Raw genomic sequence first — 23,500 nt, forward strand, 5'->3', positions numbered from 1 at the left:
GTGTTTCATTGAAAATACGACTTTTATAGCTAAAATTTTACAATATTTATCCTAATAATATTTTAAATTTAAAGATTTAGTGGGTTAAAAATAAAAAATAATGCTTCCAACGGCGGATGATTGGTTTGCAGTTTATATAAATGCTTGGAACTACAGCAAATATCTGAGAAATCTATGGATACAAATCGTAAAATGAAGCTTTAGGCGATCCTTTACCCCAAAAGCCCCAAAAGACAAAAATGACAACCCACAAATACCCAACCAAATACCCAAGCCAATACCCAGTTTCTGCCATCACCCAGTGTCAACTACATTTCCAGAATAAATGAAAAAGGTGCAAAAAAACCAATCAAATTCGAACACAATTCTCGCAGACTGCAGACTACATACAGCCGCAACATTTGTTTTAAATTAGAATATCAATGCAAATACTGGTACAGCCAGGCAACTGCCAGAACAACGGCCGAAAACTACAAGTTTTAATAAATGCAAGAAATCGCAAAGAAACTGGAAAACGATCTGTTCTCTGGGGAGGGAGCGATACGAAGGGGGAGAGGGAGAGACAGCACACGGAAGCAGCAGTGCGTCGGCTTCGGCAGTCGGCCGTCGGCAGCCTCTGATGCGAGAGACATTCTTAACATTCGAGCAATCAGCAGAGATAAGCAGAAGAAATCTCTGTTAACGTGTCTACACTGTTAACAATGTCAACAGCAGCACCAGCAGGCAGGCGGTGGGCTAGCGACAAGCAAGTGCTGGCTAATTAAGTCGGCAAAAACCAAAGCCCTCTCTCGATCGTTTGCTCTCACCACCATTCTCTCTCTCTCTCTCTCTCTCTCTCTCTCTCTCTGTCTGCGATCATGCTCAACCACGAACTGTATTTGCTATCAGCCGAACGGCAGAAAGGGTCGAGTCGAGAGACTTGGCCATAAACTGGGCCTTTAGTTTTAGCGCGTTTTTTGCCGCTTCAAAAGCGCCTTGGCTGCACTAGACGCGAGTTAGTTGCGGTTTAAGCGGCGAACGGTGCGGATCTATCAAGCGGTACGAGAAAAACGATCACCTGCCAGCCGCCAGTGGAAAACCCTGTAAGGACTTTGCCCTGCAACAATTTGTCTCAGCTTCGTTGCTATTGAGATCCCAAAACCCTAATCTAAGTGCTATAAAATTTTGGTCGTGTTGTGTATTTAGTGATATCATAAGGCCCAGCCAGTCGTGTGATAAGTCCAGTCCCCCCCACCCCATCCATCGCTGGGATAAGGCCAAGAGCCGTGAACCAAGAGAACAATTGTGAACTTGCTTGGTTATACGTCTCTCATAAATGCTCTAATTGTGTTCCATAAAGATGATTTTATAAACAAAAACTTTGATACAAAACGAATATCTGTCATAATTGTGAAATCTACTTTGAAGAAAAGTGAAATATCCGAGAATATCTTAAAGAATTGGTGTACTTTTCGGATTGGAGCTGATAAAAATTATATCTGACAAAAGATTTATGACTATAAAGATGACAAAGATCTTTCCTAATGTTTTCATTTCTTTAAAAATCATAATTTGTTTTTCTATATTTTTTCTATATTTTGAACTACCTTTCATGGTACATCTATGGCTTTAGATATGACATCATGCTATAATATAAACCTGAAACTCATTCCACAATTGAAAGTCTTCAAAACGCATAGAAAATATTATACAAAAATATCTTGAGTATCTACACAATCACTAGACCAACAAAGAAACTTCCATCTTATACAATGCTAAAAAAAAAGCCATAGAAAACCTCAGAGACGATTCCCACTCTACAGAAACGCCTGCTTCTCCCCATCCGAACACATTTACAAACGGCCTTGACATTGAAAAAATACATAAATCCAAACAAGCAGCGCCATAAATAATTGCTTCATTCCGAGATTCTATCGACAAGAAAAACCCCTCAATCTTCATCAATCATGAGTCAAAATAATCACTAAAAATATGGTTAACAAATGTGAATAAGCATAAACGAATTGGGTAAATATTTGTGTGGTTTGTGGCACGTAACTGCGTCTCACAGCTGACCCCAGAGCAGAGTTTGTTTTGGTTTCTATGTGGCTTGTAATAAGAAATACTTAAAGACTGGTTCCGCAAACCGGCTTGGCCATGGCTAGCACATGATGGCAAGAACCAGGCATTCGACAAGTCAGGGATTTCCCGAGAGGAGAAAACAGGAATCCCCCTTCGGAGGTTTCGTATGATAAGCGGCTTTTAAATCTTCCACTCACTCACCTTTTCTCTTTTGGCCATATCTTTCGTCTGTTGTTTGCCTACCTCAACAAAATGCCAGCTCGGACACAGTCCAAACGCCAACAAAGAGATCAAAATGCGGTCAGCTAATTGTTGTCAAAATAAGTGGCCGCATGCCACTGAAGAAGACGCTCACAAATAAATCAAATTACAATACTTAAGCCCTTGCCCCGATAATTATATGTAAAAACGTGAAACGGAAAGCACTACGCCATGTGTTATGCAACCTTTTTACGGACGTGTGATTCGTCCGTATATATAAAAATCCAAATAAATAATAACAAACTTTGCATAACAACAATTGCCTGATTAATTGGCAGAGAAATTTTAGTTGTCCATCAAAAGAAATTTCCCATAAAAAAGAGGCAGGGCAGAGGCAACATAAAAATTGTAATCTGATTAGTGTAGAGGAACTCCGATTAAATAATACTCTTTTTTATACACATGAGGAATTCCTAAGAGTGTCATAGAAATTTTATTTAATTTTTAAATTAATTTTACTTTCTTTGTGAAATCTATCATTGAGTGTTCATTGATTCATTAATTTATGAATGGTTTTTAAGGGTTAATAGGTTCTATCATCGTGTAAAAAAATCCCAAAAAAAGATTCCCCTAATATCCATAAATTAAAAATTCCCTAAACCCCAAAGTTTAATCTATAAAAAATTCCCTAGAATCCCATCGATTGGATTTTCATTGTTCCAATTTCTCAGGTCTAAACTATGCAAATTCTATTGTGGGGGGAACTTTCAGAGACCACTGAAGCAGAACAGAAACCCATCCCCGACGTTAGTCAAATAAAAAACCAACACCGCAAAGAAATTACAGCCTGCGTGAGGTATCCCTCTAGGTGTTAATTTTCAGGGATTACCCTAGTGGGACGGTGATTTTAATTATAGGTTAAATCAAGCGTTCAGACCATATAGACAATGAGTAATCGTGGGTCGAGCGATGAGTCCACGTGACATTCCCCGCGTCAAAAGCCCAAAGATGCCTGTTAATTAAAGTGGTTGTCAAAGCTATTAGACAATTGACAAAACGCGTAATGAAATCGTTTAGTCATGTCCGCAAATGCAACAAAAAACCCACTTGAGATACATACTTGCAAGATGATCAGATATATAATTGTATCTGAATGCGATTTAAGGGGCCCTAATTATCAAGCGCCATTCACTTTTATATCCCCCTCAAATATTTACTCTTTTGATTGATTATTCCCCGAGATTCCCCTTCAGGAATGATTAATTAACAAACCCAATGAAGATTTCAGTTCCGTCTCGCATTTGAAAATTAAATTATCCGCTAAATATCCGCTCACATCTTTTTAATAGATTTACATTGAATTTCGGGGTTTTCGGGGCTTTCGGGGTTTTCAGGGTTTTATTTTTATTTTGTTTTCCTTGTGACGACTTTTATGAAGTGCCACGTAGGCGGACACTTAATTTCTAATTAACGGAAGTGCGTTTCGGGGTCCACACAACAGAGCAGTAGCCCCCAGGTAGTACATAAATCTTTAAGATGCTTTAAGTGTTTGCCAAACACAAGTGGATGTTATGGAAGGTGCTTTGCGATATGAAGACGATTAAATACTCTAAAGATTTGTTCAAGTTAAAGAAAGGAATATAACAGGTTAGGGAATAACATTTCCAAAAAATTAAGAGCGATAAAAGAGGTATAAGTATTTGATCAACTATTCTTATTCTTTAAAGAAAATCCAACTCAATGAAAATTTCCCTAAAGAGCATCCCCTGGACAGCAGCATCCACAAGAAAATGGTAGCGTAAGGAAAACTTTATGTATGAAAAATGCCTCACGCAATTTTTCCTACGTATATTTTTGTGTTTTTCTTTTCATAATTTATGCGCAGTTTTCTTTATATGCCCCCCGTCCCTCTGTACCGCTTCCTGTTCCTACTGCGTGTGTCCCTGGACTCTGGCTGGACTTTTGGCTTACGGACGTGAGTCCTGCCTGTCCTATGGGTGTATGAGTATCTGTGGGTCTACAAGGATCCGTATCTGCGTGTGTGTGTGTGTGTGTTTAAGGAACAGCGTGCTAATTAATTAAATTTGTACGTGTTGTATATTTCTGTATCTGTGTGTGTGTGTGTTTCTTGAGCGAATCAACTTTCTGGCCATGTGCTGATAGGGCTCAAATGCACACACTTTCTCGCTCTCTCTCCCTTTCTCCCTTCGAATAGGCCAAGCAACACAGAGCGTATGAGTGATATTTACAGTCAGGCCGTAAATCATACTTAACTTAATATACAATATACAATATATTCGCTCAGATGTCGGCCCTTTCGGCATGCTCTCGGCCATGTGCGTGTCCTTCCGACTCGTCTCATGGGCGCGTGGGTCAATAAAGGATGCTGGAGTTAGGTTAGGGTTTCGGGGATTTCGATTGATTGCGGGGTTTGGCATGGAAGGAATGGGAGTGGCACCATTTAGGGGTAATTGTTATTGTTAATTAGAAAGAAACAATTATGGGGATACAGATTGCGGTGGGAAAGGGGGAATATAAAGACGAGGGAGGTTATTCATCGAATTATGCCAGTCATCGTTCGATTTCGATGACAGATAACAGCGATTATAAGCAAATATTCACCATCAATAAAAAGATGCATAAATTTATAATTAAATTAACTAATTTCAGAATGAATAAAAATAAATATCTAACATTTGATTACCTGTAATTATTTTCGTGGTCTTTCCACATAATATTCATGTATCGATTGCTTTCCAAACGCACTGTGCCAGCCCCAACTCTGAATTTTCGAGTCTGGCCTTGAACCCATACATCAAACCATTTCTCCATAGTCCCGATAAACATCAGAAATGGCTCTTAAAAAATGTCAGTAAACATCTTTTATGTGAGAGCAACTCGTTTTGGGTTGATATTCTTTCAACATTCAGCAAGAACATCTGCAAAACAAGACAAATACTCGTTATATTAAATTCCGAAAAATCAACCAACTGAATAAATACATATAATAATCATATCGTATGTAATTTCAGCTTTAATCTGTATCTATAAGTACTTATTAATCATTTATTTTTCGTCGCATTTTCAGGCAATCAAGGCAAAATTGTTTGGTCAAAATCCACAACAAGTTCCGCAAAACGATTCCAATAATTCCTCGCCCAAAAGAAAAAAAAAGTTCAATAAAAGACAATTCCACTAAAATAGGAGGGAAAAGAGACGGCCACAATAGAAAGAAAAACAATAACCGCAAATTAAATATACGTAAACCATAATTATGACAAAATGAGTTTGTCGACAGCAGCAACAGAAGCAGCAGCCACAACAACAGCAACAAAGAGCAGATTCTACAGCATGCGGGCGGCTAACAGAGTGCTAACAGTGCTGTTGGTGTATGCCTTAACAGTGCTTTTACAGTTTGTTAGCAATGCCAGCGGCCTGAAAACTGTAAATACTACAGAAGGCTTCCAAACTGTAAATGCTTCAGCAGGTGAGTGAAAGATGATGTATATCGACTGAGATACCCTTTAGGCAAGTTTTTGTGCCTTGAAAATGAATAGAAAATTAATTAAGAGGAATTCTTCAAAGAAAAGTCAAATATTATGAAAGAAATACCTCCGAATATCCCACCGAAAACATAGTTTACAGTGTAGAAAACACTATCTTCGTTACGATCTGCATATAAACAGTATACCCTTCCCCTCAGCGCCTACTGTATAAAAAGAAATGTATGTATCAACCTGTAAGAAGCTCCGGAGTTGGCAATTAACAGGTTTGGTCTCGACCTTGGCCAACATTATGGCGGGCATTAGCATTAAAAAAAAACATATATACTTAGGTACGAGATTGTGGAGAAGTGCGAGAGTATTTTCCTTAGACAATGTACGGTGATAAATAATGATTGCCACTCACATGCTAAAAATACTCAGAGCCTACCCGCGAAGACCCGGGAGCCATGTGAATTTGCGCAAGTCCAGCAAATAATCAACGAAATGGTTGATGGTTTAAACAAATGTGGCTACAAACAGTCAGGCAATCATAATAATGGCCATAACGAGCCAATAAACGATGCAGCCCAGAGCCCAACAGACCAGCGCCCTCCCAGCCACAAAAGCAGTCAATGAATACGGCCTTAATGGTTAACTGACAGAGAGCCAGCGCCTAACGGAGGAGCGGAGGAGTGGAGGAACGGAGCAGCGTGCTACGTGCAGCACTCGCAAAAATAATTTATATGCCAAACAGCTGCTGACAGCGCACGCTCTTCTTTTCCTCTTTTAAATAAACAAAAAAAAATAAAACATACATGTATAAAATAAAAAGAAAAACCCAACCAGGATGGAGGCTCATATGGAGCCCTAAAAGGCGAGAGAGAACACAGAACCATATTTCATGCCAAGACAAAAACTGTTGATTTTCTCATAAATAATCCCCGTTTTGAGATAAAGTTTTTTAAAGTATGCTTTTGGAAAAACAGCCTAGTCAATCATGGACTAAAGGCAGATCTTTCGAGCAATATTTTGATGTTGATTGTTGCAAATTTCTACATTTTGGCATCTGGAAACCAGCGTGTGGGGTCATGCATCCCCACGTTCTTGGGATTTGCTCGTTGCACACTTTTTGGGCACTCCCTGGGGCTGGTCCTGTATCCTGTCCGAGTCACCGGAACGATGCTGTTTGGAGAAGTCGATAGAAAAAACCCATCGGACTGGAATGGGATTTACTTCATTAAGTTTTATACATTTTATGTGTATTATATGTTCCCATAGATTGTACAATATTTCACTTTAATAGACAGCCGATTGCAATCTAAGATCTAACACCCCATTAGGTACTTATTTCTTAGAAGCAGTATCTGAAGGGGCTTATCTTTTCCTTCCATCGTAATCTCTAGTCAAATGCTGTCGTAAATTTAATTTGTTTTTAATGTGAGAGTATTTTTAACTGAGATTTTCCTATCGACACTAATCAGACGGTATAATTTTCATTTGAACGTGAGCATGGTCATGTTCGTCCCATTGTTTTGGCTTTCAGTTAAACCATTTTTATGGCCTACTTTTATTGGGGCCCATGGCGGGGTCTGTGAAGATTAGCTGGGAATATAAGTCCATATATCGACCGACAATAAGGGTCTACTCATGCTTACGCATTCCATAAAGTGGAGGGTAGAGGAGGGCATGGAAAAGTGTATATTAATGATCGGCTAAGGCCTGCAAATTGCTATAGACAGCAACCGGATCAGGTGGCATACATATACCTGACCCGCGAACCGCGATCCGGGTCTTGATGTCATTATAATTAGCATTCCAGAGCCGCCTTTTAACTGTTTTAAGTTCTGTTCGGTGCTTTAATCTACATACGAATGTCGGAACAGGTAACCGGACCAGATGTTCAGGGAATGACAGGTGTTGATGCATCATCACAGATTGCTTGGGAAAAGATACATCCATATTGGGAATTTCTGTCTGACATATGTAGGTAGCAGATATTCAGAGGGTATTTTTAGCGAATATGGAAGCTGAGAGGTGATTGCATACCAATCTTGTATACCCTATACTAAAGGAGGAATGGCGCGTGGGCACGTGATTTCTGAATTGCGGCTATAATTATCATAAACGTAAAAGATCAATTTAAGAGAAATCAACTTAATTTTTTTCAGAAATATATCAATATCTATATCAATCACAAATGATACGAGTATAAATCAGGTTTCAGTGGGAGCTAAAGTTCACGTTTTTTAGGCACAAAATCCTCATAAGTTCAAGAAACCCTGAAGCCTGGAGCAATCAGCACGTGTACAGAACTTTTAACGACTAAATAATGTGTACAAATAATCACAAACCCAGAGATTTATACTTGTATGTATTATATTCCCAGCTTTCAATTAAATGAGCCCATAAATTACGAATCTCTGGCGCGTGATATGACAACAAAAGAGAGTTTTTTGGGACTCAGCTCTCAAATTGTTTGCATTTGTCTTTAATTGTTCTTTTCACCATTGTTTATAGCCCATGCTTTATGGAATTATATTTGCTAGAGTGCTAAACAATTGTTTGTCAGAGCAAAACAATACCATAGCTCTATTTTCCTTGAGTGAGGAAAGTACTTTAATTTCGTTATGATTTAATGCGGACTTTCTGTGAATTTCAGGAGATACTTTCTGTTTGTACCAAGAGCACAATACCACATACCGCAGAGAGCTGGGGGCCGTGTGGTTTGCCTCTCAGGATCCCTGTCTGGTGTACTCCTGTGCCGCGGGTGTGGCTAAGGATCCGCAGGCCCATATTGTGGTCACCCAAGTGGATTGCAGTGAGTTCTACTGCGAAGTGGTACGTATTTACAGAATTTTCATATATATACAAATCTACATGTGATTTACGTGTTCGTATCTGTATCTTAAGGGTTCGGAGCTACGCAAAACCGATGGCAGCTGTTGTGGCGAGTGCGTGCGCACCCACTGCCAGCACAATAATACCCTGTATGCGGTGGGCGAGTCCTGGCACAACGATGCCGATTGCACGCTGCTCGAGTGCGGTCGCCTGGACAGTGGCCAGATCATTGTCAACACCTATCAGCGCACCTGTCCGCCGCTGGAGGAGGAATGTCCTGCCTCCAGGCTGGAGCTCAGGAACTGCTGCCCCTTCTGTCGACCCCTGAAGTCGGTTCGTGTGGAGCAGCTGGACGAAGGGGATGACACGGATGACACTTGGACAGCCGAATGGTACCGCATGCATCCCTGTCGCCGCGACTGTCACGCGGGAGCCGAGCCCCTGACCTGTCGCTACACTTTTGTTGTGGAATGGTATCAGACATTTTCGAAAGCCTGCTTCGATTGTCCCCGCAACCTGACGGACTGCTCGCGGCCCCACTGTGTCATGGGGGATGGCCTGGAGCGGGGCATCACCGTCGTGAATCGCATGATGCCCGGTCCCGCGATAGAGGTCTGCGAGGGCGATCAGATCGTTGTGGATGTGAAGAACAGTCTGCTCGGCGAGAGCACCTCCATCCACTGGCACGGACTGCACCAGAAAGACAGTCCGTATATGGACGGAGTGCCGCACATCACGCAGTGCCCCATCACGCCACATGCCACATTTCGATATAGTTTTCCCGCGGATCTGTCGGGCACCCATTTTTGGCACTCGCACACGGGCATGCAGCGGGGCGATGGGGTTTTTGGAGCTTTGATCATCAGAAAACCCAAGAGTGCCGAGCCACATGGTCGACTGTATGACCTGGATCTTAGCGAACATGTGATGATTGTCCAGGACTGGATCCACGAGCCGGGGGCCAGCATCTTTGCGAGTCATCATCACTCGCGGGGAGACAACAAGCCCCACAATCTGTTGATAAATGGCAGGGGACGGTACTACAATCGGATCTGGGCGGAGGCCAAGAAGGATCACCAATTAGCCAGAGGAAAAATGAGCACGAAACCACTGAACCCGCTGCCCAAATCAGAGGTGGATGTAATCCAAACACTGCCACGTTCTGCGCGTCTGGCAAAGAGCAACACCACGCGACTCTTTCCGGTGCCCAATCCAGAGAAACTCTCGCGGCAGAAGCGTGGCAACCTCAACGAGATCCCCCTGGAACTGGTGCCCCATCAAGTGTACAATGTGCAGAGAGGCTTTCGGTATCGCTTCAGGATCATCAATGCGGAGTATCTCAATTGTCCGATTGTCGTGTCTGTGGACAAGCACAATCTCACAGCCATCAATTCCGATGGCTTCGATATCGAGGCCCTGGAGGTGGGTTCCATTGTGACCTATGCCGGAGAGCGCTTCGATTTCGTGCTGAATGCCAACCAGGAGGTCGGCAACTATTGGGTGCGGCTCAAGGGGCTGATGGACTGCAGCGAGGTCTTTACCTCCGCCTTCCAGGTGGCTATCCTGCGGTACGAGGGCGCCCCCGATGAGGAGCCCACCGCGGAGCTTAGCTACGCCCACAAGGCGGAGGGCATCGAACTGAATGTGATGAACCGCGGTCCGGGATACCCCGATACCAAGACAGTGGCCGAGATGAGAGCTCTGCCCATTTACGATCAAGTGCCAGGCATCGATCATGATACCCTCGAACCGGAGGCAGACTTCAAGTTCTTTGTTTACTACGATTTCTATGCCAAGAACAATCCGGAGTTCCACGACAAGGATCTGTATGCCATGGACATGAACATGACCCAATCGAATCGCCTGTACACGCCGCAACTGAATCACATTACCCTGAAGTTCCCATCGCTGGCGCTGCTGCCTTCCCGCAAGCAATTGAGCGACTCGGACTTCTGCAACGAAACGAGTCTCGAGGAGCAGGGCATCGACTGCAGGACAGAGTTCTGCAAGTGCCACCACGTGTTGCAAGTGCCCCTGAATGCAGTCGTGGAGCTGATCATCGTGGATGAGGGCTTCCAGTACTATGCGAATCATCCTTTCCATCTGCATGGCAATGCCTTTCGAGTCCTGGCTCTGGAGAGATTGGGCGAGAACGTCACCATTGAAATGGTGAGAATTTCCCCTAATATTTTCCTGGGAAAAAGCATAATTTCTATTTCTTTTTCGTTAGATCAAATCTCTTGATCGTTTCAATTTGCTGAAGCGGAACTTTGTGAATCCTCCCGTCAAGGATACGGTGACCATTCCGGACGGAGGCTATACCATCATCCGCTTTGAGGCCTACAATCCTGGCTATTGGCTCTTCCACTGTCACATCGAGTTCCATGCGGAGATTGGCATGGCTCTGGTCTTCAAGGTGGGAGACGATGATCAAATGGTGCCCGTGCCAGATCGCTTTCCCACCTGCGGGGACTACAATCCGGACTTGCGATCCGATGGGGAGGGAACCACTGAGGGCACCAGCAGACCCCCAACAGCAGCTCCTCAGGATACCGATGGAGGAGTAAAGGGACTGGCAGCCAACTCTAAGATGATGGCTTTGATCTTCAGTTTACTTCTCCTGAAATTCGGGCACTGAGCAGTGGTTCTGGGACGGAGGACAACCCCCATACTTGCCAAGCGAAATTCAGAGATTATTTATTCGGAGGAGCAGCATTAATCTTAATCTGTTTGAGATCATTTGTAAATATTTTCCATAGTCGTAACGTTGCCTCATTGTAGCATCTAAACATCTGTGATTGTCTAAGAAAATACTTATTGTTTAAAGGCATTTTCTCTATTTTTAGAGATGTATGCTTTCAAGGATTGTTTACAAAATTTATTCCTAAGATTTCTAAAATTTAATCATGACCCCTTCACTGTGTAAATCCTTTCATAGTGCGTTCCTAATGTTTCAGATAGAGGATCGTGTGGAATAGAACACAAAAAATATACCTGAAAATATGATGAAACTTTGCCCAAATATTGCAATATTTAATTTGATTTATAATAAGGAAAAAATCACCGAATGGCATACATTGTCAGTCAGGTGGTAATCCAACGGCAACGCCCTCAAGGCTGATAGCGATCTTATCTGGCGGCCACTGGCAACAGCTGGACCTTAGAGCTGGAGACGAGACGTCACCCCGATTGGGGTATCAATAAATGCAGGGATCTTTAACACCGCTGACCCACCCATCGGCCATCCGTAGATAGATTGCATTTCGAAAAACAAACAATGTAATCTCTCTGCACAGACGCACTCTGGACATCTGGAGGCCCATTAGGTATATAAGACGTGCCACCAGATCTGCTGTCCAGTCAGACACAACACTCGGTCCGAATCCTCCCATTCTACTCCTCCGTAATACTCTAAAAACCAAATTCCAATTCAAAATGTTCGACTGGACGGGCAAAAATGTGGTCTATGCTGGCAGCTTCACGGGCATTGGGTGGCAGATGGTGATGCAGCTGATGCAGAAGAAGATCAAGATGATCGGCATCATGCATCGCCTGGAGAATGTGGAGATGATGAAGAAGCTGCAGGCGGAGAATCCCGCCGTGAAGGTAGTCTTCATGCAGATGAATCTCATGGACAAGGTGTCCATTGAGCAGGCAATGCTGAAAATGGGCCAGATGATGGGACACATCGATGTCCTGATCAATGGCGAGGATGTGTTGCTCGACAAGGATGTGGAGACGACAATGGGCATGAATCTGGTAAGGAATGAAAGTGCATTCGAATGAATCCCCCTCTAAACTCAATTCCCTTCTGCAGACCGGCATGATTATGATGACCATGATGGCTATGCCGTATATGGACAAGACCCAGATGGGCATGGGCGGCATGGTGATCAATCTCTCCTCTGTCTATGGACTGGAGCCTGCCCCTACCTTTGCCGTGTACGCGGCTGCCAAGCATGGCGTCCTTGGGTTCACCCGCTCGATGGGCGACAAGATTATCTACCAGAAGACTGGTGTCATGTTCATGGCCATGTGTCCGGGTCTCACCAACACCGAGATGATGGCCAATCTACGCGATAATGTCACCTGGCACCACTCCGAATCGATGGTGGAGGCTATCGAGAGCGCCAAGCGCCAAATGCCAGAGGAGGCGGCCCTTCAGATGATCAAGGCTATGGAGATGATGAAGAACGGCAGCATGTGGATAGTCAATATGGGACAACTCAAGGAAGTGATGCCCACGATGCACTGGCAGATGTAGGACACGAGCTGAGCTGTGTTTGAGAGCGTAAAAATAAACTTTGAAGAAACACCTGATTTAAGCTAAACCTTTTCAAAACTTCATGCTTTTCCAAATCAAAGCAAGCATTTCCATATCATTTCTAACTAAAAGCGTCTGTTTCCCAATATTTCGTCATATGTCGTCGAGCTTTACTCGATGTAAAAACACACGAATTACAAAACTTTTACCAAAATTTGACGATGGCATCAGCCCAGCAGTGCACTTCCTGTGGCAAGAAGGTCCTAGAGAACAGCAGGGTGGATGGAAGCGAACACTTTTGGCAAATTGATGGCCATGAAGTGGAAGTTACATGCAAGGTTCTCGGCGGACGTCTTCTTCCCCGTTGTACTTGGCCGTATTACACACTCAACCTCGTTGCAGTGCGGCGCCCAATTCGTAAGCCAAAATGCAGCTCAAAACCTCGGGGACCCCGCAAGACCATTAGGAAACGTCCCCGCCCAGCCGGCAAGTCGCAACCGGGCGGTAAGAAGTCCCGCGATGTTCAGAATATTCAGCTTTCTGAAGCTGAGAATGGTACGCATCCCATCAAGGCGATCATCCTCAAGCAGGTGGAAGACATGGGCTGGAAACCCAGTCCCAAATACGCGAGAAGGCATAAACTTAGCTTGCCGTACAAGCGACGTGACCCCCTGACCAGCAAGTCGAAGTCCGTGAAGGCCCGCAAGACCCCAGCAAGAAAAGTCAAGCGCAAGTGTGGCAAACGTCCACGGCCCGCATGCAAGCGTAACACCGAGGCCCGAAAGGTGCGCAAGGTGAACGGAAAGGCTCCCTTCGAGCCACATATGTACGAGCTACATGGTCCGTTCTCGGACTCCAAATTGGTGCTCTCTTCCTACAGCAATAGCTCTGAGCCGCCCTCGTACAAGACGGTGATCATCAGGGAGCTGCAACGTCTGGGCCGGACACAAAATCCCCAGTACGCAGGAACCGCAAAACCACAGAAGACCGGCTATTGTTTGTTGTGCAGTCGTCTTCTGTTGAAGGAGAGGGAGAAAGAGGAGCCAGTTCTTCAACAGCAAAAGGAGGCAGAAGAGGCATCTCTTCACCAACAGAAGCAGCAGCAGGAGGCAGCTCTTCAACAGCAAAAGCATGATAAAAGTACCAATACAGAGGATGATCAAGAGCAGCAGAGCGAGGAAGATGCCACAAAGGTCTGCCAGCAGAGCGAGGAAGATGCCACAAAGGTCTGCCAGCAGACCGGGAATGTCCTCCAACAAGAAGGGGAGCCAAATGTCTTTGCTACGCCCTCCGATGAGGAATTAACGTTACTTTGGAATAATAAGAAACCAATGAATTAACAACAAACCTATTCTAACATCACATGTTTACGATTTTGACACTACAATCAAAGTAGAGATAGAAATAGATACATCAGCATCTTGGATGCTTCATTTATTGTTAGGTTTATCACATATTGGATCATCTTAAAGCTAAAGCCTTACGTAGCCATCTCTACAATGAACCTTGCGCATGTCTTTAACGCTTCAATCTAAGGCTATCGAGAACTTTCTATATTTAACCGAAACATTACAAGTCTGAAACAATTATCGAGCAAATATCTCACTCCTGTTTAGTGTCCTCCACATCCGATCAATGCAATTTTGGGTCAATCGAACATCGATTGTCGTCCATCCTGCGATTGAGTTCTGCCTCAAAGTCCGCCTCGTTGTAGGGCTTATTCGAGCGAAAGAAGGTGTCCAAGATGCGGGCCTGGCACTGTCCCACCTCCATCGCCGAACGCCAGTCGGTCGCTCTTTCCGGCTCCTTCTTGCTCTCCAGCGGCGCATAGATCGGCACCAAAGGGCAGTTGTAGTGGCGCGCATTGGCACGCTTGATGGGCCCACTATGCGTCGCGTATTTGCAGACGGCACACTCGAACGTCTCGAAGAAGTCATACTCTCTCGTCTGATGCGGATAAGTGATCAAATGGTGTAGTAACTTTTCGTTTTGTATCGGATGGCTGCGATTCAGTTTGTGACCGCGAAAGGAGTCATATTCTGTTTTGTTCTCGGACAATTCCATTATGTACCTGCCCAAGGCGGCGGCATTGGGAAAGTCGCTGACAAATATTGCAGATTTTTTTTGCGGCTGCCAGTCCTGAAGAGATTTTTCTAGAATATATAGTGTAGGATTTTTGGGAACCTCTCCTTCTACTCACTTTAATGCTGGGCGAACCAAAGTAAATGGGAATCACGCCCACTACCAAGGGACGCCAGAACTTTTCGGTGATGTAGTCCTCGCACACGGCATTCTCGATGGCAATCATGAATTTGTATCTTGATAGAAAGCGCAGCAGCTTCGGCGAATAGAGATTGTTCAAATAATCATTTTGCAGGCTGCAAACAATAACGAAGTAATTCATTTTAGGTGAAACATTTAAAAAACGAATTAATTTTGAAAAAAATGTGTGTTTGATGGGTTTTGTGTTTGTTTGATATGAACATTAAATTGATTCGACATCGCTGTCTTCGGCCCCCTCCGACTTCGAGGGCTCAAAGCAATCCTTTAAAAGTTCGTTCTTTTTCTTATTTTCCAGGCATTTCATGCAATTCTTGCTATCACACTCGTGTTTTGGCTCAACGCGACGACGCTTGGGCGGACGCTGCCCATCTTCAGACATATCAGGCAGACCAAGCGAGATGTTGGATTCCATGGACTCCATCAATTCAGGGGATGTCCGTATGTGTGATTTGACTGAAGTTTCTGACTTGGCAAACCATCCGCTCATTACGCTTATAGCACGAACTATCATGGGTTTCTGGATGCCAGAGGGCGAAGCTTCAAGTGCATCCACATTATTTTCCGTTTGGCATATGGGAACCGAAGACGAAGACTGCTCCTTGGCGTCAGCGGAGACTACAGATGCAGATGTGCCCGGAAGTTCTTTTGATTCGATTAATTCAGTGGCTGTCCGAATCTCGTGTTTGTCTGAAGTTTCCGACTTGGCAATGCATCCGCTCATTCCGTTTGTCGCACGAGCTATGATGGGTGTCTGGATTTCAGGTTCAGAGTGCACTGTGGCAGTGGTTACAATTTTTAAACACTCTGCCTCCTGATGCACCGGCATGCTAGAGGGCGAAGATGAAGCTTCAACTGCATCCACATTATTTTCCGTTTGGCATATGGCAACCGTAGACGAAGACTGCTCCTTGGCGTCAGCTGTAGCAGCGTTTGCTGCAGCTGCAGATGCAGACGTTCCCGGCAATTCGTTGAGCTTCGCATTCAAGCACTCACGGCAGCAGATCTGGGCCACCGCCTTAGCCGCCTTCGAAGTGACATTTTTCTTAGGGGCAGTAGCAGGAGACTTCTTGTTGGGGCGCTTACGAGGGGGCATATTTGTTTAGAAAAATAAATTCTTTAAATATTTCAGACACCCGATATGTGTATGAGACGGTTGTGGGGAATGGCGTGAGATGTTTATTAATCGAATAAAAACAGGCCTCCTTTGTTTTCAAATTTACTTGCCTCGCAGGCAGATCTTTGTTGCGCAGGCAACTCCCAAACGAATCCACATTGATGTGCCGCATCAGCTCCTTCATATAGTCTTCGCGGCCGGACATGGTATCGCAGTCGCTGTTCAGGAACACCACCGATGGCGAAGGCCCGTTCAGATTCGAGGACTTGAAATCGAACGACATTGTGTAGTCCATCGATATGAGGTCATGGGCACTGGGCAGCCACTGGGTCGTGATGGGTTGATCACTGTAGCGACTAAAGGTGGAGGTGAAATTGAAATGCTGCAGGAAGTCATCAAAGGGAGCGTAGATCACATTCCTGGGCGACTCCTCGTGTAACAGAGCCCACAAGTGCTGGGGGCTGCGTGGCATGGGAAAGTCCCCCGTCTTTAGAGCCGTTCCATAGAAGAGAACAGCCTGAAAAATTAGAAATTCATTATTTCATTACTCATTCTCTCTTCGCTTATCACAGCAGCCACCGGATGGGCGATAATTCTCCATGAACATTCTTTGACTAACCCGCGCTGAGGACAATCGCTGTCGTTTGTTTGTAACGCGACACTCGAAGGCGCCGCATTGACGCACCTCGTCGTACACAAAGGAGAAGTGGTGCGACCACCACAGCAGCTCTATGGGCGCCGCGGTAGTTGATTTTTGAACGTCAAACAGCTCGACTAAGTCCCAGCAGACGAAATGCAGCAGCCACACGAGTATCAGGCACGTGATCCCAATGATCCAACGGTGTGCGAACCGCATGGCCAAGTTTCAGCAAAGAAATGTTCTTTAATTTCTATGGTCTTCTTTCAAACCGGCGGTTTGTTTGCGATTTCAGCCACAACAGCTGACAGTGCTGTAAAGCGTCTTTCTGTCGGAAAGCGGCGTATTACACACGTACCACACGGAAATCTTTTGTATTGCGTGGCTGTCTTGATGAAGAGCTAAATGTTAACAGAAAATATATTCCACAACTATTTTTGCACTATATATATTACTATTTTAAGTCCACGTACGTTTTATATATTCTTAGATTTTATTCTTCGCAAATTTCAATGTCTTCTCGGTCCGATCAACTCCGCAAATGTGTTTCTTTGATCCGACTTCGATCTCTAGTTCCATTCAGAGCTAGTTCACCGTAGTTCTAGTTCGCAGAATTATTCGAATAGAACCATTTGATACTTATTCATTTCAATCAAATATTGTATATAGAACTTTAAGATATTACTAAACAATTGTCTTAATTGCCAATATTTGTGATATACAATGATTAAAAAGTACTGAAATATCGCAGGCCACCAAAATATATTAACCCCACCATTCATCTACATCGTGAATGATGGAGTATTCACGATTGAACGTGTACGCCTGGACGTAGCTGTCGATGATCTTTCCAACACTGCAGTACTTTATCAAAATATTGTTCCATTTACAAATTGCTCAATTAAGGTAACTGCAGCAATAGTTGTTCAACTCAAGTTAATATATTTCAAGTTAGCCATTAGACCTCGTGCCGCGCTCCTGATGGAGAGAAAAGATTCAAGAAAACCAACATCTATGAACGCTAGAGGTACACTACATATCCGGTCCCTCAAAACACTTCAGCCGACGCAGCAGCAAAAAAAAAAGCCCATAGGCTCACCTTAAAGGCGCTATATCTGAAATACACAGAAAAGCAGAAAGGGAGAGAGAACTGCTCGCTTTTCCCCGGAAACTCGTTAAAACCATTCCTAAAAAAACTAAACTGAGAGCCATTGTATCGATAGCGTCTCGCATATTATTTTTCATTGTACAACCCAACAAGCCACAACTTCGCATCTCTAAGACAGTATAATGATATTTGCAAATTCTTTCTATTACAAGTCCTTCAACATCTACTATTCCACGTTCACAAAGCCGGGTGGCCAAATAATCCCACGGTACTATAGGGTAGCATAGTAGCTTAAACACCATTTACAGCCAATGATAGAGAAGCCAAGGGACGGCCCAAAACATTTGGATTTAATGGACCCGAATCAGGCAGAAGGCAAATACTGACATAACACGCTGAGCCAGGAACAGGAACGGTGCCGGGTCAGCGAGGAAGTAGGAAGCTCTCCACAGCCAGCCGCACAGATGGAATCGGAGCAACTGCAGCCAGCTGGCAGAGCTGCTACTACTGCACTAGCTATACGACCAGCGATTCCATTCCGATACCAAATTCTTAATTATTGAAGAGTTTCAAGCAAATCTGATCAATTTTTAAAATTGATGTTCGACAATATAGGTTTTTTCAGGCTACGTAACCTGACGTAATGGAGCCAATCTGACTCTGGTCAGCCGCGCACGACACTTTTTTTTGTGGGGCTGTGTTATATTATCCATCATTGCCATAGAGATTGCCCCTTGAGTATGTCTTTAATGCTTCAATCTAAGGCTTTCAAGAATTTTCTATATTTAACCAAAACATTACAAGTTCGAAACAATTCTCGAGCAAATATCTCACTCATGTCTAGTGTCATTTTATACGCCACATCCGATCAATGTAATTTTGGGTCAGTCGAACACCGATTGTCGTCCATCCTGCGATTGAGTTCTGCCTCAAAGTCCGCTTCGTTGTAGGGCTTATTCGAGCGAAAGAAGGTTTTCAAGATGCGGGCCTGGCACTGTCCCACCTTCATCGCCGAACGCCAGCGAACCAAACTGTGCGGCTCCTTCTTGCTCTCCAGCGGCGCATAGATCGGCACCAAAGGGCAGTTGTTGTGGCGCGCATTGGCACGCCTGATGGGCCCGCGATACGTCGCGTTTTTGCAGACGGCACACTCGAACCTGTGGAAGAGCGAACCCTCAAGCGTGAGGTCACCCGTGTGATACCGATAAGTCATCAAATTGTGGAGTAACTTTTCGTTTTGTATCGGATGGCTGCGATTCAGTTTGTGACCGCGAAAGGAGTCATATTCTGTTTTGTTTTCGGACAACTCCATCAGATACTTTCCCAAGGCGGCGGCATTGGGAAAGTCGTTGACAAATATCGCAGATTTCTTTTGCGGCTGCCAGTCCTGGATAGGTTTTTCTAGAGGATATAGTGTAGGATCTTTAGGAACCTCACCTTCTACTCACTTTAATGCTGGGCGAACCAAAGTAAATGGGAATCACGCCCACTACCAAGGGACGCCAGAACTTTTCGGTGATGTAGTCCTCGCACACGGCATTCTCGATGGCAATCATGAATTTGTATCTTGAGAGAAAGCGCAGCAGCTTCGGCGAATACAGATTGTCCATATAATCCTTTTGCAGGCTGCAAGCAATAACAAAGCAATTAATTTTTGCTAAACACTTGAAACTCGGATTGGATTTGAAGAAAATGTCTGTCGAATCTGGATCCGTGCCCACGTTTGAATTTGATCCTTGGCAGCAGCGGCTGCTGAAGCTACAGCTGCAGATGTTCGCGGCAATTCTGTGCCATATTTGTTTAGAAAACTAAATTCTTTAAATATTTTTAGACACACGATATGTGACTGAGACGATGGTGCGGAACGGCGCGAAATGTTTTAAAATGTACTTGCCTCGCGGGCAGATTTTTGTTGTGCAGGCAACTCCCAAATGAATCCACATTGATGTGTTGCATCAGCTCCTTCATATAGTGCTCGCGGCCGGACATGGTATCGCAGTCGCTGCTCAAGAACACAACCGATGGCGAGGCCACGTTTAGATTCGACGACTTGAAGTCGAACGACATTGTGTAGTCCATCGAGATGAGGTCATGGGCACTGGGCAGCCACTGGGTCGTGAGGGGGAGATCACTGTAGCGACTAAAGGTGGAGGTGAAGTTGAAATGCTGCAGGAAGTCATCAGAGGGAGCGTAGGTCACAATCCTGGGCGACTCCCCGTGTAACAGAGCCCACAAGTGCTGGGGGCTGCGTGGTAGGGGAAAGTCTCCCTTCTTTAGAGCCGTTCCATAGAAGAGAACAGCCTGAAAAATTAGAAATTCATTATTTCATTACTCATTCTCTCTTCGCTTATCACAGCAGCCACCGGATGGGCGATAATTCTCCATGAACATTCTTTGACTAACCCGCGCAGAGGCCAATCGCTGTCGTTTGTTTGTAACGCGACACTCGAAGGCGCCGCATTGACGCACCTCGTCGTACACAAAGGAGAAGTGGTGCGACCACCACAGCAGCTCTATGGGCGCCGCGGTAGTTGATTTTTGAACGTCATACAGCATGATTAAATCGAAGCAAACGAAATGCAGCAGCCCCACGAGTATCAGGCACGTGAACCCAATAATCCAACGGCGTTCCAACATGGCTAAGCTTCGGTAAAGAAATTTTCTTTAATTTCTATGATTTGTTTTGCCTACGATTTAAAAATCCGGCGAATTCGATGGCGGAGGCGGCTTTCTTTTACGATTTTTTTACTTTTTCTTTTGCTGGAAAAATATATATCTTTTTATGTTCACAATATAATTATTTTGGAGGAAAGTCCACGTATGTTTTATATATTCTTAGACTTTGTGCTTCCCAAATTTAAATGTCTTCTCGGTTCGATCAGTTCCGCAAATGTTTTTCTTTGATCCGACTTCGATATATGTATAGTTCCATTCAAAGCTAGTTCAACGTAGTTCTAGTTCGCTCAACAATTCGGATAGAACTAACCATTGGGTATTTATTTGGACAGTAAAAATATTTGGTTTCAGTCAAAACGGCGTGAAACTGGCATAACACGTCAACGATAGAGTGGCGGGGAAAACCACAGCAGACAGCAACAGCACAAAGCATGTGCTATGCACGAGGCTCAGCCAGGAACAGGGGCGGAGTCAGGGCAGCAAGGAAGTAGAAAGCAGCTGCACAGCTGGAACCGGAGCAACTGCAACCAGCTGGCAGAGATGCTACTACTGCACAAGATAGCATTACAAGGGCCTCACGATACGCCTAGCGATTCTATTACGAGCACAATCATAATCTCTGGCTGCTTCTGCTTAAGATCTTGACACTACAATCTGAATAGGTATACAGATTTATCGGTACTTCAGCATCTTGGATGCTTCATTTATTGTTAGGTTTATCACATATTCGGTCAACTTAAAACTAAAACCTTACGTATCGATGGATAATATGTTTGGTGCCATTTTAGGAGCCAAAATATCATATCCTGCAATGCATGTCCAATCAATGAAACTTTGGTGGAGTCTAACATCGATCTTCGGCAATCCTGGGATTAAGTTCTGCCGCAAATTGCGCCTCGCTGTAGGGCTTATTTGAGCTGAAGAAGGTTTTCAAGATGCGGGCCTGGCACTGTCCCACCTTCATCGCCGAACGCCAGTGAGCCAAACTGTTCGGCTCCTTCTTGCTCTCCAGCGGCGCATAGATCGGCACCAAAGGGCAGTTGTAGTGGCGCGCATTGGCACGCCTGATGGGCCCACGATATGTGGCGTATTTGCAGACGGCACACTCGAACACTTGGATGAGCGAACCCTCAGGGGTGGGGACGCCCATGTGATACGGATATGTGATCAAATTGTGGAGTAACTTTTCGTTTTGTATCGGATGGCTGCGATTCAGTTTGTGACCGCGAAAGGAGTCATATTCTGTTTTGTTCTCGGACAAGTCCATCAGATACCTTCCCAAGGCGGCGGCATTGGGAAAGTCCTTGACAAGTATCGCAGATTTCTTTTGCGGCTGCCAGTCCTGAAGAGATTTTTCTAGAATATATAGTGTAGGATTTTTGGGAACCTCTCCTTCTACTCACTCTAATGCTGGGCGAACCAAAGTAAATGGGAATCACGCCCACTACCAAGGGACGCCAGAACTTTTCGGTGATGTAGTCCTCGCACACGGCATTCTCGATGGCAATCATGAATTTGTATCTTGATAGAAAGCGCAGCAGCTTCGGCGAATACAGATTGTCCATATAATCCTTTTGCAGGCTGCAAGCAATAACAAAGCGATTAATTTTTGCTAAACACTTGAAACTCGGATTGGATTTGAAGAAAATGTCTGTCGAATCTGGATCCGTGCCCACGTTTGAATTTGAGCCTTGGCAGCAGCGGCTGCTGAAGCTACAGCTGCAGATGTTCGCGGCAATTCTGTGCCATATTTGTTTAGAAAACTAAATTCTTTAAATATTTGTAGACACACGATATGTGACTGAGACAAAGGGGGGGAACGGTGCGAAATGTTTTAAAATTTACTTGCCTCGCGGGCAGATCTTTGTTGTGCAGGCAACTCCCAAATGAATCCACATTGATGTGCCGCATCAGCTCCTTCATATAGTGCTCGCGGCCGGACATAGTATCGCAGTCGCTGTTCAGGAACACAACCGATGGCGAGGCCACGTTTAGATTCGACGACTTGAAGTCGAACGACATTGTGTAGTCCATCGAGATGAGGTCATGGGCACTGGGCAGCCACTGGGTCGTGAGGGGGAGATCACTGTAGCGACTAAAGGTGGAGGTGAAGTTGAAATGCTGCAGGAAGTCATCAAAAGGAGCGTAGGCCACATTCTTGGGCGACTCCTCGTGCAGCAGAGCCCACGAGTGCTGGAGGCTGCGTGGTAGGGGAAAGTCTCCCGTCTCTAGAAACGTTCCATAGAAGAGAACAGCCTGAAAAGTGAAAAATAATCAATCTCTGCTTACAGCAGCCACCGGATGGACGATAATTTTCTATCTATGACCATTCCTTGACTAACCCGCGCAGAGGCCAATCGCTTTCGCTTGTTGGTAACGCGGCACTCGAAGACGCCGCATCGTCGCACTTCGTCGTAAACCCAGGGCATGTGCCGCGTCCACCACAGCAGCTCAATTGGCGCTGAGGATTCCGATTGTTCAATGTCAAACACCTCGACTAAGTCCCAGTAGACAAAATGCAGCAGCCCCACGAGTATCAGGCACGTAGACCCAATGATCCAACGGCGTGCCAACCGCATGGCTATGTTTCAGCAAATGTATTTTCTGTGATTTGTTTTGCCTACGATTTGAAAAGCCGGCAAACTCGAAGACGGCGGCGGTTGTTTTGCAATTTCAGTCACAACAGCTGATAGTGCTGGAAAGCGTCTTTCTGTCGGAAAGCGGCGTACTACACACGTCAGACACGGAAATACTTTTGTATTGCATGAAGAGCAAAATGTTGAAAGCAAAAATATACCTCCATTCTTTTTTCACTGTATATTTCACTAAACTA

At 44.6% G+C, this 23,500-nt stretch overlaps 6 protein-coding genes across 6 annotated transcripts; 2 read left to right on the forward strand and 4 right to left on the reverse strand.

Annotated features, from left to right (window-relative positions):
* The first annotated feature begins 952 nt into the window (after positions 1 to 952).
* Mco1 (Multicopper oxidase 1) lies at positions 953 to 11,609 on the forward strand. Its single transcript, XM_001357213.4, has 5 exons — positions 953 to 1,082; positions 5,351 to 5,749; positions 8,407 to 8,585; positions 8,658 to 10,754; positions 10,816 to 11,609. The coding sequence occupies exons 2-5, from the start codon at positions 5,545 to 5,547 to the stop codon at positions 11,221 to 11,223; spliced, it is 2,889 nt and encodes a 962-aa protein (XP_001357249.3). The 5' UTR covers positions 953 to 1,082; positions 5,351 to 5,544; the 3' UTR covers positions 11,224 to 11,609.
* Positions 11,610 to 11,934: 325 nt separating this feature from the next.
* Positions 11,935 to 12,916, forward strand: Fbp2 (Fat body protein 2). The gene is made up of 2 exons (XM_001357212.4): positions 11,935 to 12,344; positions 12,403 to 12,916. The coding sequence occupies exons 1-2, from the start codon at positions 12,021 to 12,023 to the stop codon at positions 12,847 to 12,849; spliced, it is 771 nt and encodes a 256-aa protein (XP_001357248.2). The 5' UTR covers positions 11,935 to 12,020; the 3' UTR covers positions 12,850 to 12,916.
* Positions 12,917 to 14,381: 1,465 nt separating this feature from the next.
* LOC6903365 (alpha-(1,3)-fucosyltransferase B) lies at positions 14,382 to 17,249 on the reverse strand. Its single transcript, XM_002132211.3, has 4 exons — positions 16,866 to 17,249; positions 16,357 to 16,763; positions 15,050 to 15,227; positions 14,382 to 14,988 (listed from the first exon to the last, which is right to left on the reverse strand). Exons 1-4 carry the CDS (start codon positions 17,100 to 17,102, stop codon positions 14,482 to 14,484), a joined length of 1,329 nt encoding a protein of 442 aa, XP_002132247.3. The 5' UTR covers positions 17,103 to 17,249; the 3' UTR covers positions 14,382 to 14,481.
* LOC117184159 (uncharacterized) lies at positions 15,280 to 16,322 on the reverse strand. The gene is made up of 2 exons (XM_033380600.1): positions 15,973 to 16,322; positions 15,280 to 15,669 (listed from the first exon to the last, which is right to left on the reverse strand). Exons 1-2 carry the CDS (start codon positions 16,223 to 16,225, stop codon positions 15,335 to 15,337), a joined length of 588 nt encoding a protein of 195 aa, XP_033236491.1. The 5' UTR covers positions 16,226 to 16,322; the 3' UTR covers positions 15,280 to 15,334.
* A 1,500-nt stretch (positions 17,250 to 18,749) lies between the features above and the next one.
* On the reverse strand, positions 18,750 to 21,062 carry LOC117183169 (alpha-(1,3)-fucosyltransferase B). Its single transcript, XM_015179823.2, has 4 exons — positions 20,395 to 21,062; positions 19,886 to 20,292; positions 19,440 to 19,617; positions 18,750 to 19,378 (listed from the first exon to the last, which is right to left on the reverse strand). The coding sequence occupies exons 1-4, from the start codon at positions 20,626 to 20,628 to the stop codon at positions 18,860 to 18,862; spliced, it is 1,338 nt and encodes a 445-aa protein (XP_015035309.2). The 5' UTR covers positions 20,629 to 21,062; the 3' UTR covers positions 18,750 to 18,859.
* Positions 21,063 to 21,338: 276 nt separating this feature from the next.
* On the reverse strand, positions 21,339 to 23,431 carry LOC26533099 (alpha-(1,3)-fucosyltransferase B). Its single transcript, XM_015179820.2, has 4 exons — positions 23,010 to 23,431; positions 22,517 to 22,923; positions 22,071 to 22,248; positions 21,339 to 22,009 (listed from the first exon to the last, which is right to left on the reverse strand). Exons 1-4 carry the CDS (start codon positions 23,244 to 23,246, stop codon positions 21,512 to 21,514), a joined length of 1,320 nt encoding a protein of 439 aa, XP_015035306.2. The 5' UTR covers positions 23,247 to 23,431; the 3' UTR covers positions 21,339 to 21,511.
* Positions 23,432 to 23,500: the final 69 nt, after the last annotated feature.

The sequence above is a fragment of the Drosophila pseudoobscura genome, chromosome 4, assembly GCF_009870125.1.
Source record: "Drosophila pseudoobscura strain MV-25-SWS-2005 chromosome 4, UCI_Dpse_MV25, whole genome shotgun sequence".
Taxonomy (NCBI): domain Eukaryota; kingdom Metazoa; phylum Arthropoda; class Insecta; order Diptera; family Drosophilidae; genus Drosophila; species Drosophila pseudoobscura.

Coding starts and splice junctions, on each gene's coding strand:
- Mco1 (XM_001357213.4), top strand. CDS start 5,545: ATGAGTTTGTCGACAGCAGCAACAGAAGCAGCAGCCACAACAACAGCA. Junction 5,750..8,406: donor AACTGTAAATGCTTCAGCAG/GTGAGTGAAAGA, acceptor TGTGAATTTCAG/GAGATACTTTCTGTTTGTAC. Junction 8,586..8,657: donor GTGAGTTCTACTGCGAAGTG/GTACGTATTTAC, acceptor CTGTATCTTAAG/GGTTCGGAGCTACGCAAAAC.
- LOC6903365 (XM_002132211.3), bottom strand. CDS start 17,102: ATGCGGTTCGCACACCGTTGGATCATTGGGATCACGTGCCTGATACTC. Junction 16,764..16,865: donor AGCGATTGTCCTCAGCGCGG/GTTAGTCAAAGA, acceptor CTAATTTTTCAG/GCTGTTCTCTTCTATGGAAC. Junction 15,228..16,356: donor AACAAAGATCTGCCTGCGAG/GCAAGTAAATTT, acceptor TATTGTTTGCAG/CCTGCAAAATGATTATTTGA.
- Fbp2 (XM_001357212.4), top strand. CDS start 12,021: ATGTTCGACTGGACGGGCAAAAATGTGGTCTATGCTGGCAGCTTCACG. Junction 12,345..12,402: donor CGACAATGGGCATGAATCTG/GTAAGGAATGAA, acceptor TCCCTTCTGCAG/ACCGGCATGATTATGATGAC.
- LOC26533099 (XM_015179820.2), bottom strand. CDS start 23,246: ATGCGGTTGGCACGCCGTTGGATCATTGGGTCTACGTGCCTGATACTC. Junction 22,924..23,009: donor AGCGATTGGCCTCTGCGCGG/GTTAGTCAAGGA, acceptor TTCACTTTTCAG/GCTGTTCTCTTCTATGGAAC. Junction 22,010..22,070: donor TTGGTTCGCCCAGCATTAGA/GTGAGTAGAAGG, acceptor AAATCTCTTCAG/GACTGGCAGCCGCAAAAGAA.
- LOC117184159 (XM_033380600.1), bottom strand. CDS start 16,225: ATGCCCCCTCGTAAGCGCCCCAACAAGAAGTCTCCTGCTACTGCCCCT. Junction 15,670..15,972: donor GGATGCAGTTGAAGCTTCAT/CTTCGCCCTCTA, acceptor ATGCACTTGAAG/CTTCGCCCTCTGGCATCCAG.
- LOC117183169 (XM_015179823.2), bottom strand. CDS start 20,628: ATGTTGGAACGCCGTTGGATTATTGGGTTCACGTGCCTGATACTCGTG. Junction 20,293..20,394: donor AGCGATTGGCCTCTGCGCGG/GTTAGTCAAAGA, acceptor CTAATTTTTCAG/GCTGTTCTCTTCTATGGAAC. Junction 19,618..19,885: donor AACAAAAATCTGCCCGCGAG/GCAAGTACATTT, acceptor TATTGCTTGCAG/CCTGCAAAAGGATTATATGG.